An 18,854-nucleotide genomic window follows, 5' to 3' on the forward strand; every position below is an offset into this window, starting at 1 on the left:
GAAACACACCGCAATAGAATAAGAATAAGTTAAACGCTAACGTTATAGTTTGACCTCCTATTAACGTTCGCGCTCTTCCACTGATAAACATGGTATTAGCTTTGTGGCTAATCTAATATAGCAATGCATTAGCGGCTGTAAGTGATGTTACAGAATATTTAGAAGTGATAATGATAGGACCGTTAGCTAGAACTACCACACAGTTTTTATATACAGGGTATGAACTAAATCTACAATCATTTCACATGACGAACGACAGACTCACCGTCAAAACAGTAAGTTACATCTCCGTGGCTTGGCTAATCGCTTTCTTCTGTAGTGAATTTCTGGCGCTGTTGCTAACTCTGGAGCTGCAGCGCTCCCTCTGGTGGGCACACTATGCAACACTCATAACATGAGTGAAGCATGAGACTCTGTTTCTCATGTTTCATCGGCCGTTATAAATGCCGATGCCGATTTAAATGCAATTAGCCTATATCGGCCGATAATATCGGTCGGGCTCCAGGTATGATCACCCGTAGTGGCTGAAATAAGTTAATAAAAAAATAAAAAATAAAGTCTGTTGGCACGGGTTTCGAACATGCGTTAAAAGACGACGCGCCATGAGACAACAGTCACAAACCACCGAGCTACCGATCTACACCGAAATAGCTCCAGATCTCTGGATTCAAGACAGGACTCTCGGCGGCACATTGTGCAGCTGTTTAATCAAGGAATTGTGATCGTGTTAACTTGTAACCTGTTTATGAAAATAAACCATAGCAGAACCCTGACTACATTTTATGGTTTGTGATGCTAAGGAACATTTCATGACGTCTCAGACAATTGTACATTTGTGGCTACTGTGGTTTAATTGTAAACGCTATCGTTAACTCATATTTACCATAGTAAAATAATTTTCTTTGCCTCTTTATTTTTGCATACTGTAAAAACTTCAACCACATTGAAGTATTTTTTGGGGGAAAAATGAATAAAGGTTGAAATATTATTTTAGAAGTTGTACTTATATTTTTTTGTAAAATTATAGACAGAAAAAATAATCGTTAATTGCAGCTGTAATGTTAACAGATTTCAGCGTTCACGCGGTTGCAGTCGGTCAGTGTGTTCCAGGAGTGGTGCGTCTGCAGCAGTGCAGCTACCGAGTAGCGGACTGCAAACGAGACCTGTGTGAAAGCACAAGGAGTATGAGTCCGTGCTGCTTCTGCACCCCATACGTACCTAACACAGACTGCATACGCACTGCAGACGGATTATGTGTGAAACAGGCATGCGTCTTGTTGAGGTTTCCATTGGGAAGCTTCTTAAAAAAAAAAATTGCATCCATGTTAACACGTCACGTTTGATGTGGTAATTTCACAGTAGGCATACACACAGGTTCGAAGATTCTTTCTCACCCCCTACAGTGCAATTCGGTTAGGCATACACCCGCGCTAAAATATAAAGGTGAAAGTCATCATAGCTTGCGTAGTAAAGACCCAGCTCCCAACCCAACTTTGTAGATTAACGGCGATATTCTTTTTATCGCCCGATAAGAGTCTCACATTAACGCAGCACGTTAACGCCGATAACAGCCCACCACTAGTTTTTAAATACTTTTTTTTTTTTTTTTTTGAAATGCAGCAGTGGTTAGTCCAGTTTGAGTACATTAATGAATGTTGTACAAAGGTAGACAGAATGCAAGAATTGGAAAGTGTTATAAACGTGCAAATAATATCTTGCTCTAAACCTGAAAGGCCCCAAATCGAATTTTTGAGGGATTATTGGCATTTTAAAGTTGTTCAATTAAGTAGAAAACCTGCCTAGGACAGTTATGCTTTTGGCATCTGTCCTCCTTCAGTTCCTAACTTTCCAAACGTTCCGATACTGAGACCAAGCCATGGTGGACTGAGATCTTCACACCTGTGTCCATTTGTTTGAAAGACAATCTGTTTTCTCATGTAGCACCCAGTCAGGACAAAGATAATGTATGTGAATTCTGCCTCAGGCCTTTGCAGGATGTTCAAGGATTTGGACAAGCAGTTACAGGCCCTGGCTTTGGGCCTTTTTGTCTCCGTTTTGGCTTTTCTCAACTATGTGCGATTTGTATTGTTCAAAGGGCTATATCAACTAGGGCTGTAGCTATCGAATATTTTAGTAATCGAGTATTCTACCAAAAATTCCATCGATTAATCGAGTAATCGGATAAAATGTGTTTTTGCTTAATTAAAGTGCAATATTAATTATGCAAGATAAAATAAGACTCCTGGGTCTTGTGACGGTCACGGAGGGTAGATTTATTAAGTAGAACATCATGCCAATGTGTTTGTTTCAGACTCTGTATATTTAAGGGAACATGTGTAAAGTGTTTTCTGTGAGTTTGTCCCTCCACATGTGGTAATGGTGCTGGCCACCAGTATAAATGTGAATGTCTTTGTAATGGAAGGTAGTCTGTGTTTGTTTCTGCAGTGGAGAGTGTGGCCTGAGGGTTGCAGGTATTTTATTCACTCTCTGATCAATAATTACAATAAACTCTTGTATCACCAAACAGTCTCTGTGTGCGTTTGTGCGTATTAACGTCCATGTTGAACGTGCGGTCCCTCCGTGACCGTCACAGGCCTCTTAAAATGAACAAATAAGTTTCCTTTTTTTAGATTTTTCTTTTTTTTTTAAATGCATAGAATGCAATGCATACATCATAAATAAACATTTAATTATTACCCATTGTTTCTCTGTCTGTACTTGTACTGTGAACAATGACAAGAAAGTTGACAGATGAATTAAGTGCATTTAAGTGCCATTCAATTGGGGTTTTAAATAAAGCATTTTCTGAGATGAACATTAAACACATAAAACATTAATTTAATTTATCTTTTAATTATTGAAAATTAACTTAACTTTTTGGTAAACAAAGGGGATTTACTATTAAAAATAAAACATGGAAGAAATGTTGTGTGATTAAACCTTTAAAAAAGTTTTTAAAAAGTTTTTTTTTTTTTAGTGGTAGGCTATGTATTCTGCTGAATAATAGTCTTTAACCGGACTTTTATTTTGACGGGTTGACGTACCTTTACAGTTCTGTGTATGTGATGTGACGCTAGTTTTACTCAAATCAAACGGTCAAATGCTCATGACGTGACTGTCGGAGCAGTTCTGGAGATGTTGTTCATGTGTTCACGTCCTTATTTAGTGAGACAGCAGACGCTGAAATCACCGGAGCGTCACGCGCGTTTCAGTGTGTGTAAATAAAGGAAGTCGCGCTTCGGCTCCATTCATTAACACAGACAAGCAGAACATGCAGGATTCATATTTAAATAGTCTGTTCCGGCTTAATATTTACAGATATTAGTCCATATCGTGATTTGATGTAAGTGCAATGACCTATTTTTGATTAATTCATTCAAAATTTGGCCAATTCTGTGCCATTCCGCGTTTAACTGTAAATTCCTTTTTTATGATGGATTCCACGATTCCCTCCGCATTTTCTGCATAGCGGAAACCACAGGGCCCTAGTTGTGGTATGCCAGCTCTATCTTGCAATGGACACAAGCCACGATGTTCTCTTTACGTTTGCCCGCGCCCTCAAATCAAAACACTGCTGACTCCTTGCAGTATGAGACAAGCAGCGCTTGTGTCTCCTTCCGCTTTGTGGGTGACGTAAACGCGTTGTCACGTTAAAAAAATCATTGCGAAAGAACCTGACGTAAGATTTAAAATAAATTAAAAGAGGCTTCGAGGCAGAGGAATTTGCCTTGATAAATTTTTGTAATCGAGTTACTCGAGGAATCGTTTCAGCCCTAATATCAACCAATAAGGCCTAATAAAGCTACTTTGTCTGTTTTGAGTTGTTTTATTTTTTACCCTGCCTCCTTTTGTAATAAACTACTCTTTCAATTGCGCACAGTTGGTCAGGCATTTTGCTGACTTTTCCCGCAGCGGACTTCTTATTGTGAGAGACTGGACAGCCGCACACCTTAAAGGATCACTTAGCGTAGTGTGGCATACAACCACAAATTGCTCTTAATGGATCTATTACAAACTCCCAGGGATAAAAGTCCCCAATCTATTCCCTCCCCAGCCTCAGTTTCTCCTGGCACAGCAAGGAGCCCAATAAGTGAGACTGTGATTTTTGGCAGTGGAGACCCAATTATTTGATTTGGATTAAAGATCCAGGCCATCCCCCATGGTGCTGTTCTGTGCTGTCGCCTATGGAGCAGCTGCAGTGTTGTTGAAAATCCAATAGCCGTGTGGTGCTTGGACATAAATTTTCTTTATTTAGGACTTGGTTGAGCTATTTTTAAATTAGTTTTTCTTGGTTTTGCATTTTGTTTTTATTTTGGGAAATTGAGTGCCTCTGACTTTTTTTTGGGGGGGAGGGGGGGGGGGGTTTCTTAGATTTTTTTTTTTTATTTGTTTTTTCTTTTTTTTTTCGGCAAACTTGTTTTGGTTCAGTTTTATGTGGGTAACTTGAGTGTACCTTTTTGTTTTACCATATCTTTTTTTTTTTTTTTATCTGTTTTGTTTGTTTGCTTCTAACCAAACCTCAGATCAATTGTATGATTTGGAGTTTTGCAATGTTACTAAGTGACTCTAAATGACCTACATTTACACTAAATGCATGAGATGCATTAAAACAAAGTTGCTCCTAACAAAGCTGAAACCGCTGATAGTGTGGTCTGTTGCACCATTTGAAGAGTAGGCTATCATTTTTGCCCTAGTCCTTATATATTTGCACCACAGTTTTACAATATAGCATAATCTTTACATACAGTCATACTGCCCAACCCTGTTGTAAAAGAATCCTTTAAGAAGAAATCAAACAACCTAAGTGCCTCAACTGAATAGTGACTCATGGTGAGTGCCAAAGACAAAACTTCTCCACACAGCATGATCTCTAACTTATCAAAATGCAGTTACCACCCATTCCTATCAGCATACTGGTATATTTGCATTAACACCCAAAGAGGTCTGCTTGGTAGGGGAGGTAACTGTTTCATCTCAGTTGAACAATCTCATCTAGGTGATGACAGCACTTTGGGAAGCCCACCCTGTTATAGCATTACTGCCTGTTGACTTAATGTCTCTGGTTTCTCAATGGTAGACTGTATTCACATTAGAAGATCTCTGTTTGAGCTCTTTTGTTAAGATATCACTTATCTGGTACTAATGCTGCATTTTCCACCCATATTGATTATTTTCACTAAATGTTTTTCATGAGATGCGCTCCTACAAATAAAGGTTCTTTATTGGCGTCGAAGATTCCATGAAGAACCTTCAACATCTGTGAAACCCTTTCTTTGCACAAAAGGTTCTTTATAGTGGAATAAGGTTCTTTAGATTTTTAGAATGTTCATGGTTCTTTTAAGAACTCTTAACTCAAAGTTTTTTAGAGGAGCCCAAAATAATTATTCTATGGTATCACTGCAACAAAATTCCTTTGGAACACTCATTTTTAAGAGTGTAGAGTTGAATATTGTGTCCGTCCTTTCAGCCCAACTCATTATTTGCCACATTCAGATGTGACAAACACTAGACAAGCCATGTGTTTGTTCCTCCCACCCAAGTAATTATTTGCCATGGTCAGCTAGGGCAGTGGTTTCTGTCGAATTAATATGGGGGAAGGGGCTTTCATTTCCTTCGGGTGACCCAGATGGTCATCTGCTTCCTCTTCTCAGCTAATTTGGCCACTAGCCAATCAGTTCTCCCTTAATATGATTAGTAAGGCCAAAGCCTGACCTGTAAGCCTGGTAACAGCTTGCACAGTTCTTGTAAATGTTTTCAGTGTAGGATAATGTTTTGCATTTGGCTTGCGTGTTGATGCCATTTGAATTGACGTATGCACCGAAGATGTCCATGTTTCTCATAATCCTTTTATAATGGAATTCAAATACACAAATGCTTGTTGTTTTGAGATTTCCTCAAGGTTATACTGTAGACGGTCATTCACTTGACACATCACAATGCCACACAGCATGGATGCCCACCGCAGTTGATTCCCTGCCGGGTTCCCGCTCCTGGGCCCAGATGGTGTGTGTTTGCTGTAAATGTGAAGAGGGCCCGGCTGAAGATCGCGCTCTTACCCAGCTGTGATTCACTTAGCATATTAAAGAGTGGGGTGGTGGATGAGTCCTATAAACTGCTTTATTGCCACTCTGCCTTTTCCTTTCACACTTTGTGTAAATGAATACTGGAGCCGCAGTGGATAACTTGTAGTCAAGCACAGGGTATGTACACAGGGGGACTATTAGATTTTATAACAGTTTTGTGGTCAGGGCTTCTGGGTAACAAGGGTGGCGCAGTGCTCAAACTGATTGTCTTCAAGCATATGAGCTGAAAACAAAGCATCTTTCTTAATACTGGAACTATATGAACGTATCGGTAACATTGGCTTTTGGCTGATAATTGAAATTTTTAATTGATCATTATTGCTCCATATTAAATGCATGTCAGTTTATATTGGATTATATTAGTCAGTATTGCTTGTTTGCTCCATTATATTTAGATAATCTAAAACTCACTTAGTTATTCTTTAAAATCACTGATAAAGATTATTAAATTACCACCGTTAATGTAATCTTTATATTTATTTATTCATACTTTTGTATTTAATTCAAATGCATTTTTCTTTGTTTCTTTTTAGAATTTAATGGAATTTTAATATCACTCATTGTTTTATAATTTTTTAATTTATTGATATCACCTAGATATTAGATGCATTTCAATTAATTATTAGGGTTTTTTTTATCAGACTGTTAAATATTTAATTGTTAATTCTAAATTTCTCTATATTTAGATTTAAAAATTAATAATTAAATTCCCTAATAATTATTTCATTTATCTGTAACAAATAAAAAAAAGAAATCTTACTATACATTGTTGTGATGCCTAAATTGACTTGTATTAAAAAATATATTTTTTTTAGTTTTTTTTTTTATAGTATTATTATTATTATTTATTTATTTATTTATTTATTTTAAGTTTTTTAGTTATAACCTTAAAGTAATCATCAGCCAGAAATTTTCAAAAGTTTGGATATGGTACATTTGTACTTTCCTTGTAGCTTCTGTCCACTTTCACCCAACCATGCCTTCATGTTCACACAAGAGGAAGACCCTTGGGATTCAGAGTTTAGTGTTAAGGACTGCCTCCCTGACATGCAGACAGGAGCCTGTTTGTGCATCTTGACTCCCGACACCCAATAACTCACTTTCGAGTCTGTCCTTTCAAACAGTGGCCCCCAAAGTCATCCTCTCCTGTCACGTTGTTTGATAATTGTTTTTCTCTCTTTTCTTGTAGAATGGAAATTCGAGTTGGAACGAGGAAGGCGAGGGTGGGAGAAGCCGAGGAGAGGCCTCCAGAGACTTTGCCAAGGTAAACATTGTTTCTAAGCAATGGTCATTTAGTCATTCCACATTTTGTCTGTGACACACTAACACAGTTTCACGTAGTTTTTAACTTTACAGTGCGTTTTGTATAGTAAGGGGCTGTGAGTTTTATTTTTATTAAGGTCATTTTTAAAGAAAGACGAACATGTCTGACACATTACAGAATATTTGTACTCGATTGTTCAAAAGTTAGGATAAATTATTAGATTATGCTGCAAAAAGCATAAGCTTTTTTTTTTTTAATAAAATACAGTAATAAAAACAATATTGTGAAATATGATATATTTCTATTTTGATAATTTTTTTAAATGTATTTGTTCCTGTGATCAGTGGTGAATTTTCAGCATCATTACTCCGGTCTTCAGTCACATGATCCTTCTGAAATCATTCTAATATGCTGATTTGATGCTTAAGAGAAACATTTCTTATTATCAGTACTTGAAACAAGTTGTGGTATTTGTGAATAATTTATTTATGAATAAATTACCAGTAACGGTATTATAACAGTATTATGTTTAATCACATACATTAACAAATTGACAGACCTTATATTGATATATATTAGTATATTAAATTCTGTGTTTTATTGACTTTTGTTCACCCTTAAGAACAATAGCTTTGTCTAAAAAGAAGCGGACGTAAAGAAGTTTCCTAGGAGGTTACAATGATTAATTCTTCACAATTTTCCTTAAAGCTTTACGAACTGGACAATGACCCAAATCGGAAGGAGTTCCTCGACGACCTTTTTGCATACATGCAGAAACGAGGTAGGACTGGCTCTATGAATCCTATTTCAAACATGAATTTCCTCCCATCTTGTCTTTTATAGGACAAGTGTCTGTAGGAATAATTGAATCCACTTTAGCTTTGCTCTTTGACGATGATGGTTTAATCGGACACCTTCACCTAGCCTGGAGACGGCCCTCTTAGTTAAGTGGAATCATATGTCCCCGGTCTCAGATTAGCATACTGTGACAGAAAGATGGGCCTGACGGCGTCATCCGACTAAGACTAAGCTCTCAGCGACACAGCTTGACGGGGCTATTAACCCCATACCACGGGTTTAAACTCAACCAGATGGAGAGCTGTTTGTGTTGGTCTACCATCAAACCCCTGTACCACCTACTAGTGTGTGTAAGTGGGGTTGTCAGCTGAGACTTGGTGATGGGCGGGGGATGGGGAGTAGTGTGATCTTACCAAATGTCCGTCACGGAGGTCCTCTCAGCCATGATTAATGATGTTTTTTTTGACTGATGGAGTGTGTGAAAATGACTTCTGTGGGTGACGGTTGGGTGTTTTTCAAGTGCTGAAAGTGCTTCAGCGTGCTGGATGAGTAGCTGCTTTTCTGTAGATTTCAAGCAGTTTATACTCCGAAACCAGATGTTTGTTTTGTTGTTTCGGTTGTCTGGTGTTGGTCTGAAAAGATGACTATCAGTGACTAGCTAACTAGCATCTATTCTTCTACTTCTCTTTATTGTAGTGGTCCACCAATATGGATATTTTGAGGATTGATGTCAAATCTAATATCTTCGAGAGCAGAGAGGACGATAATACCGGTGTATACCACACCATTTAATTTTAAGATAATATACCAGTAAATAACCGTTGCGGCAATAAAATGGTAAAAATGTTTTTATTTTAATTGAATGAATTAGAAATTATTTGAATTAATTACAATGAATAACGAAATTAGATCTGTGAAATTTAGTCAGCAACTTTTTTCTTTGTTTAACATTTTGTCTTTAGAAACTGAACTGTTAAACAAAATGTAATGAAAACAGAGAGCGGGAGATCCTTTCAAAATAAAAGTTCTGGTGCTGTCGAAATATTTAATTTCCAACACTTCACAGCCAAACTGTTAAAATATTAAAGACCAATGCGGATAATAAAAAAGGCAAATATTGGCCAACCACTAGTTTATTTCAGCACCACACACAAAAAAAAAACCATGCAGTGTGGTGCCTTTATTTGCTTTAGATGGGTCTCTTGGTATTTGATGTTCGAAATAAGTTTGTTGGTGGCCTTTTTATGGTATGTTTAATGTAATATTCCAGGTTCAATAAATTAAGCACTTTAATGCCCTTTTCTTTAATTAAAAAAAGAGTTAAAATTTGTGAAGCCCTTATATTAGATGTAATGGGGCCAATTCGTCAATGTTAAAATACTCTATTCAAATAATATAGCCACAAGACAAACATTGTTAATGTGGGTTTAGACGTAACAAAGTAATGGCTAAAATTGTAAAATGGCACCAAAAATGATGAGAACAACATTACTGTTTACATAATGCACATTTTAACAGAATTATTGATATAAGTGATTTAGTGTTGCACGGTGCCACGATACTTCAAAAGTATCGCGATTCTCGGAAATTAAAAACGTCACAATTCCTACATTTATTAGTATCGATACTTCAAAGAATTACTGCGTTCCAGTTTTGTAAGAGACGTATTTCATGTTGGTGTGTGCAATGCACGCTTCCAGTGCCTCCCTATGGACGTCTGTTTTTTTCTCCTCACGCAAGCAGCAAAAAAGCACTACAGCGAGATGGCTGCATTAGTGGCTTCACTAAACTGATTTGGCTTTACTAAAATGTGTGCCTAATCGCATTACATAGTTTAAATAAGTTGTTCAGATGAACAAAGCACAAGGTTTTCTTGCATAATTAACATTTTAATTGTTTGGTCAGACAGTTCATATATAATATTCACATTAATCGGGGATTAAACGTGGAGTTATGTTCTGTATGCTAAATATAAAAATGAGCGTATCTGCACAGCACCTATAACTGCGCTTTGTATCTTCTGATTGTTGATCGAGATTTACATGCTTGGCTCACTGACCCTGTATACTCACTCATTTCATTCACGAACGAGAAGTATCAGTTCATTCAACTCGTTCTCGAATGAGAAGATCTCTCGATCTCGTTCAGTGAAGGGTGGATTCGTTCACTACATTAAACAAATCATATGCTCCGTCACATCTTGAGTGACTCTTTGACAGGATGAAACCGTTCACAGAGCTGTTCACGAGCTGCGCATGTGCTGCTAATAGCGCCGCGCTCGCGCGCTGCTGTGGAGGGAGGAACTTCAGTGAACAAGAAATATGAGTCTAGTAGCAACGTATCTTCCGTGATGTCCCCGATGCGCGGGGCGGGTCGGGGTGGCTAAAAAAATATTACTTTATTTGCGGGCTGGGGCGGGCCAAATAATTTCATAAAAGCGGGACCCGCGGGTTGGAAAAAACCCGACTAGGCTGCATGTGCGAGCACAAATGATACTGAGGCCGCCGGTCCACGACTGTAGAAAAAGATGACGCTCAATAAAGCTCACTGGCTGAGTTTTCTCCTCTAAAAGAAAAGGTTGCACAACTGACAGAATCAGTTACAATATCTGAGATATTGCTGCTAAATTTTATTTGCTTTTTTTTTTTTTTTACTTGAATGCCATTGCTTAAATTTATATTATTTTATATTTGAAATTTAATCTTCTGAGTTCAGAAACATTGTTTAATATAATCGCTGTTCATATTTTTATTCAAAATTCAGAATCAAGATAAATGTATTACTCTTATGTTTCTTATGATAAATGAGATAATGCTGCTAAATTTATTCTTACTTTACCTTGAATGTCATTGCTCTATTTTATTTTTTATATTTTGATATTTCATATTTTGTTCAAATGTTTAATATATCTGCTGTTCATATGTTCATTTATTAATGTGTTATATGATTAGAATGTTGTCCAGGTTTTAAAATAAAGCACATCAATGATATTTGAGAGTGTATTTTTTTCCTTTTCAGGAAAAGTATCGAAAAAGTATCGAAATCGCTATTCTTGACTAGGTATCGGTATCGAAACAATAATTTTGGTATCGTGACAACACTAAAGTGATTATTTATAGTCATTAAGTAAAGAACAATAAGGTACACACGTCTGCTTTCTGCTCATAAGTCCTACAAACGTTGTCCCCAATACACTTCCATTATAAGTGTCTCTGTGTGTGTGTGTGTGTGTGTGTGTGTGTATATATATATATATATATATATATATATATATATATATATATATATATATATATATATATATATATATATATATATATATATATATATATATATAATATATTTTTTTTTTTTTTTTTTTTTTTTTTTTTTTTTTTTACACTTTGATCTTTCAAATTTTACACACACACCTATAACAGTCTGCCTCTGCCCTGTGTATTGTCCACATCAGAGCCCTTGAAACTTGATAAGATGGGAGGAGGACAGGAGCAGTGGCTGCAGGGGAGTTTTGTGAGGGGATGTTCGGAGGGTGTGTGTGTGTGTGTGTGTTGATTGGGGGCTGCGAGGGGGTGACTTGCTTGAGGCCTGGGGGGATCAGATAGAGGGTGGCTGAGGTGGATTAAGGGGCCCCTGTCCCTCTTCTGAAGATTAATGAGACCCTAAAACTCAGGGCCCCACCTTTGATATTAGAAGAATGACAGACAGTAGAAAAGCAAAGACAATAGAGTGACTGCTGAATAACAGCGGGATGGGGAGGGGATTGCATGGATGAGAGGAAATGATGACAAGATGAGCAGAGAAAGAGAAGAGGGGGCGTAATATGTTAAGGGAGTGCAGAAAACCAGCTAGTAAAGTTCTGCACCAACCCAAGTTTAAAAATGGAGAAAGTATAAGGTAAATCATGGTAAAATCTGTACAATACAACCTAAATGTGACTTGTTTATTTACTTGTTGGCAATATGAATAGAGTTGTTATCATAATCATCATTATAAGAATAAAAAAAGGGGGGAAAATGGTTTTGATGACAAGTCATAGTTATTTAGCCTTACAAACTGCTTTAATTTGCATGTGTAATCAGATCTTAAAAAATGTCCAATCTTCTTGTCATTAGGGATGTGCAATATACTGGTGCTTTATCAGTTATTGGATAATATCATGATTATTATATTATATACTGAGCTAAACTGAAACTAAACTTAAAACCATAAAAAATGTGTGTTTTTTTTTTTTTAAATATTATATTTATATTATTAAAAAAATGTCAGCTAGTTGCCAGGGTGATATTACAACTTAAATAACTAAAGTTGAAATAAAAATGAAAACTATAAAAAAGACAAAAACACACAAAATAACAATAGAAAAATAAAAACAGATTCAAAATATTAATAAAAACTCATATAAGTGATATCATTATTATTTGCATAATATCAGCTGAATCAGAAAGGGTCGTCATATTTTTGATTAATCATATCGGTACATATTTGATATATTGTATATACCTTGCAATAATGCACAAATCCCAAAATTAAATATGAATTTTTTTTAATACTGTACATTTATAGCATTATAGCTTTTTTTTGTTTTTGTTCAAAACATGGCAATGATCAGTTTATCAGTACTGAGTTTTAATCTTAAGCTTTTAATCTAAAAAATAATAATAATAATAATTGAATACGTTTTTTTTATTGCCGTTTTTATTTTATTTTTATTATTATGATATTTATGGATGCAAAAAAGTAGATGTTACTGTACCAAATATATAAAAATGGCCATGAGTTTCCAAAAGCAGCATATAATGGTTTCATAAACGCATCTGTCGAACACGCTTCCAAAGTCATCACATGACCCTTTGTTGAATTATTTAACTGGCTCATTTTGTTGTCAATTTAATGTTTGTAGCTTCTCAGTGGTAACAAAGGACAGTTTTGAATTATGACTAAGAGCATGTGTCGTCCAGTTGAATTTATCGTTGACATGGTGAACAGCTGTGATAGAAGTGCTGCTGTGTTTCCTATAGTCAGCAGGGACGAGGTTATATGTGAGCACGGCCTCTATTGTGTGACTTCATTACAAGTGTGGCATGTCCTGTTTGGAGCATTTGTCTTGTCACTCCTGAGGCTTGTTACTCTCCTCAAGTATGTTTATGACATCCTGGGTTTGAAGTGGGCTGCTCTCTTCCCAACCGAGCGCCTCTGCCTTTTATGACCACCGACTACAGATTTATCTAGGAGAGTCAGGAAGATCCCCAAAAACTCTTTCCTGATCCCTTTCTCTTTGCGTCAATGTTCACTGTCCCCCAGAGGAACGCAGTCTTGCACGGAGCCCTCGATCTGTTTGTTTTTATGGCTCAGTGGTAAAGAGACATCGCCCCTCTAAACCAGTAAACATGATGAAGTCTTAATCAAATGCACTAAATCCAGCATGACAGCAAATTCCTTGTGTGGCGTTAAATCCAGCTGAATTATGACCCAGTGGCTTGTTGGATAGGCAAGCTATATAGAATATAATAAATATTGTATTTATTTATATTCGCAAAAATAAGAGTTTTCTCTGTGAGCCAATATGAAGTTAGTTCACTTTGAGTCAGGGCTGCATATAGGCTAGTGTTCTTAGAGTTGCAGAGCGGTAGAGGGTTGTCGGAGGAAATTGTATATTTATGTATATATTTATATATATATGTATATTTTATACAACAATAGAAGGTGCTTATTACCAAAGAAGATGAAAATTGACTCTGATTCCCTGTTTGTTATGATTTGGCTGTCAAGGGTGTTGTGGATGAACATATTATACATAGTTAAATATGTACATATACATTATATGATAATTATATATACAATTATACGTTATGTAAATATATATTCACTCATAAACAGGCTACATGTGTATAAAAAACTACTGTGTGTGTGTGTGTGTATATATATCGGGTCTGTTTTTAGGATTTTCTGGACCATTAGTAAGCACAATGCAGGGTTAATATAATTAACTATAAAACGTCTTTCGTAAATAAAATCATAACTGTATAAAATGTTATTAAATTTTGGTTATTTGCAAAAGAAACATTCTCATTTTCTATCAATTTAATATAATTTATATACTTTACTATACTATTTTTTATAAATGGCTAAACTAAAACTGAAAAAAATTTATAAACAAAATACAAAATTACTAAAACTAGTAATTACCAAAAAACTACTTGGAAAATGGAAATGTATAAACTAATTCAAAAAATAAATGAAACGTATAAATGAAATATTTTCTCGATACAAAAATAACATTGCAATAATTTTCTAAGTAAACAGAATCGTGCCAATGTATTGCTAAATACAAACGATTTATATCTTTACATTCATGTGTAAATCATTTAAATATTTTTTGTAAAATAAGATTGTAGCATTTGTTTTAAATGAAAATAAAATTACAGTTAAAAATATAATGTAACAATTTTAATTTATTTATATTATTTCATTAACTAGTTTTTATTTTTGTCATTATTCATGAAATCTGTCCGGACACTTTATGCAGTAATGAGAATTTGTACTTAAATTTCATATAATGTTTTTTGAATGGTACTCATATTCTTTCTTTTTGCAAAATAGTTGCAATTTCTTGTTTTTTCTTTTGACTGCTGTGAAATACGATCAAGCATTACTGAAACGGTATTCAGGTTATCTAAACAAAAGATCTAGCCACTCAGCATCATCCAGGATCTTTCGTCGGATGTTAGACCATGCACTTCCTGTAAGCCCCCTCACTTCCTCTCTACAGCTGCATTACAGTAAGAATGGCAATCATTGTTTAGGTCAGAGAGTGGAATTTCCTTCACCAGCCCGGCGTCTCGGGGTGCCTTATTGGTTCATCACAGAGCGCTGGTTTCTTAATGTGGGCAGCTGTTTCCTCCTATATTTAGGGCAGTGGTCAGATTCTGATTTTTTTTTTTTGTGTGAACAAATGGGGGAGGGGATGAAATTAGATGGTGAGATTAAAAAGTAAATTAGATAGAAATTGCTTCCACTTCCTGTCAGCAGACAGATTAGCTTTGTCTAAGAATTCAGATTCTACATGCAAAACAATGACACCATTGTATTAGTTTATAGTAGTTAAACAACTAGTAAAGTGGCTAAAGCAACAATGCTAGTAATGCTTCCGTCATCAACTGGAATCGAGTGTGAAACTGTCCTGCTTTTGTTTCCATATGTTTTTGTTTTTATGAACATTTTAGTTGATAAGTTGAATTTGCTTCTGAATAAACTCTTCATAGATGTTTTCAGAATTTATACGATTGCATACCCTGCAACCTCATGCTTTTATTTCCTTAACCCCATCTGAAGTCTCGTTGCCCATTTCTTGAGACGTATGAAAGGAGACAACATGATATCAGATAGAAGTACAATGCTTCAGCATTAAGCCATAGCACAGCTCACAACAATCAATAATCAAGCCTCTTTAGCAGGAAAAAGCTTCCAATGACTTTTCCATTCTTGAGTTTGAGCTAAATTGGTTTTGCAGTTATGGAGCATGTCACAAGGTCGCTCTCTAGACGCCGCTGCTCTTTGCGATTTCCTGTGGAGCTGTACCTGAATCTCCAGCTCGGTGACCTAGCCCTAACCTTTCGCTCGAATCTGAGCAGCGATTGGCTGATGAATGAGTAATGTCATTCCCAGCATTAAATAACTGCGTTTCAAAGGCAGCTCTTGCTCCGGACTCTCTGGGGGGTGCCGGGCTTGGGCTTGGAGGCCTGGGCTCCTAAATTACACCGGGTAAATGAACACTTCATGGCTGTTTGAGAACAGAACATTCTGATCCTGATCATTCGAGAGGAAGCACAACCAACCACGAAACAGACATTTGTTTTTTGTTTGGAACTAGCGACTATGTTTCATATTTGTGACCATGGAGACCATCGAACAAGTGTTTTCTGAACTTAAAATGGTATATATTAGAATAATATTTGGACTGCTCCTTAATAGTCGACCAGCTGTTAGTCAATCAGAAAATCATTCATCAATCTCAAATATTTAAGTATTAGCAGCTTTACATGGCCGCTCAATCTAATGTTAACCTAGAAAAACGTGCACTGTTCCAAGTGTCTGTGAAGAGTAGCTACACCTACTCCTAAGGCTTATCCTTCATTTTTGGTCATATAGATTTTTCAAATCTGAAAAGGCTCTACGTTTATTTGTGTGCACTCACAATAACAAAGCATTGCGTTTTTGTAAAATAATGAAAGCAAACAGGATGTCCTTTCTGCCGTCTTGGTCTCTGTGAGCCTCTGCGTATATTTGCCTTACAGACATAAAAATATATCTATAGAGAGCCAAATGTCTACTTTCAAATGAACCAATTCAACTGGAAAACAAATGTACTATGTGTGTATACAGTGTATATTTATTATGTTAACAAACATATTTTGGATTCGAATAATCATTTGACAGCACTAATATGTGTGTGTGTATATATGGATGTATATATATATATATACACACACCCATACAGCATGTACAGTATATTATATTATACATTGTAGATAGATAGATAGATAGATAGATAGATGGATAGATAGAGATGTGAATTATTTATTTTTTAAGCCACAGAATTGGTGTTACTCATTGATATTTATTTTGTGCACAGGTGTTCATCAATGTGCATGTGAATCCATGTTAATGAGAAAGGAGTGGCTAAATTAGGCCATAATCCTGACCTTAAATCACCAGGACTATTTAAACCCCTCTCTTTTCACAAAGCGCACACACATACATTAATTGGTTTTATTCCAGAATAGGTCCAGTGTGGTATGTGGGGGGAGGATTTGAGCCCCTCCCCTCCTGTCCCATGCACACTTTTGTAAATGCTCTAGCAGAGTGTGTGTGTGTGTGTGTGTGTGTGTGCGCGCGCGCAGTTTTAGTTGCTGCAATCCCTCCAAATGAGTTTCATTGCACTGGCTTACCCACACCAGCTTATTGCTTACAGATTAAAAACTCAATCACTTCAGCCCTGTTTTTCTGGGAGGGGTGGGCGGCACATGCACTTTTAATGCTACGGCTCTGTTTCCTCAGCTGGTTTGACAAACACTTAATCACTCAACTTAGCTGTTCCTGTCCATTCTGTCTCCTTCAGGTACTCCTGTTAATCGAATCCCCATCATGGCCAAGCAGGTGTTGGATCTATACATGCTTTACAAGCTGGTGACCGAGAAGGGAGGTCTGGTGGAGGTGATAAACAAGAAAATCTGGAGGGAGATCACCAAAGGCCTGAACCTGCCCACCTCCATCACCAGTGCCGCCTTCACCCTGCGCACACAGTAAGATCACATTTCTGAAACAGACCGTTTACCTTCAGTCACATTGTAAGTTGATAGTTGTTGATCTTGTCATAGGTATATGAAGTACCTGTACCCATACGAATGTGAGAAGAAGGGTCTGAGTTCCCCTGGAGAGCTGCAGGCAGCCATCGACAGCAACCGCAGAGAAGGCCGTCGGCCCGGATACAGCAACAGCCTGTTCCGCTTCTCCCCTTCTCCCAGTGCCTCGGGCCCTCACCTCCTCTCTCCTCCCAAAATGCACCTGCCTGCCACGGCACATAACGGACTGCAGGCCAGCCCCAGTCCTGCCCTGAAGAAAGCCTCAGGTGTGCAGTCTTTTCACAAGGTTATGGTTCTTGCGTGAGAGAATATAAGCCACATTTAATTTCCTTAATTTCCCTGAATAATTTGTTTAGGCAAAAGGGAAAGTATTGCACTTCATCTTAAGCATTTGGTATATTTGCACACCCTAGTGGTGCATTCCACATTCTTACATTTCGTCCATTTATTGAAGGCTGAATTGGACTGAAAAACCTAAATGCCTCAATCTATTGGAATGAGCTTGAACTGAATGCAATTTTGATGAGTGGTGTACACACAAAAAATGATCTGATCAGTAGGAAAAATTAGCATGTAAACACTTGAATCTGACTATGTATACATTTATTGATTTAGCATTTCAGTTGTATTAAAGTATATTTTGCATCTTAGGAACATGAAGTATATACTAAATATTTGCAACCCCAAAAAAATCATCTAGCATTTGTTAACATACCTACTAAACACATTCAAGCCATATAGTGAAATTTACATTTTAATTGGAACTGCTGTTGAAATAAATAAATATATTTCATTACATTTTAAATCACACTTTACATAAATCAACTTTGATGTGGAATATAATCAAACCAAAACCACGCAGGAATTGCATGTAGGAAATGGAGCAAGTTTCCTGGTGTGATTGGGGAAACAGTGTAAAAGCTATTAAGAGACTGCATTTTCCTGTGAGTGTCTACTGACAGCAGCAAACCTCAGGGGCTGAAGTAAACTAATGGCTTCTCCGGATGTGTAATATGGGGAACTGCTCATGTCAAAACATCTTGCTTCATAACTTTGTTGACTGATGAAAAGTTCCCAGAAATGTACCAAATTGCTGATCTCCAAGTTAACTTTGCTTTTCTGCTGTCACCAATAGCCAATTGTTATACTGACCTATTTAGGTATACTAGCAAGTAGCATTTTAGCAAACTAGCATTCAGGTCTGGCTGAATAGACCTCAACAATCATGTTCCAGAATTAAAAATCAGATTTTTTTTTTTTTTTACAATAACTTTACTTTTAAAGACAGACCTAATAACAGCTACAAGGTTGTTAAAGTGTAACTAAACCCCTGCTCAGAGCCTGACT

The 18,854-nt window shown here is 36.7% G+C and overlaps 1 protein-coding gene across 1 annotated transcript in view; it reads left to right on the forward strand.

The window, feature by feature from the left end:
• LOC132125446 (AT-rich interactive domain-containing protein 3B-like) overlaps nucleotides 1-18,854 on the forward strand; it is a 34,753-nt gene that overhangs the window by 10,848 nt on the left and 5,051 nt on the right. Inside the window, exons 3-6 of the mRNA XM_059536881.1 lie at nucleotides 7,273-7,347; nucleotides 8,056-8,128; nucleotides 17,264-17,447; nucleotides 17,523-17,773. Of these exons, the coding sequence (XP_059392864.1) occupies nucleotides 7,273-7,347; nucleotides 8,056-8,128; nucleotides 17,264-17,447; nucleotides 17,523-17,773 (583 nt within the window). The remainder of the gene's footprint in view (nucleotides 1-7,272; nucleotides 7,348-8,055; nucleotides 8,129-17,263; nucleotides 17,448-17,522; nucleotides 17,774-18,854) is intronic.

Source organism: Carassius carassius, chromosome 43 (genome assembly GCF_963082965.1).
Source record: "Carassius carassius chromosome 43, fCarCar2.1, whole genome shotgun sequence".
NCBI lineage: Eukaryota > Metazoa > Chordata > Actinopteri > Cypriniformes > Cyprinidae > Carassius > Carassius carassius.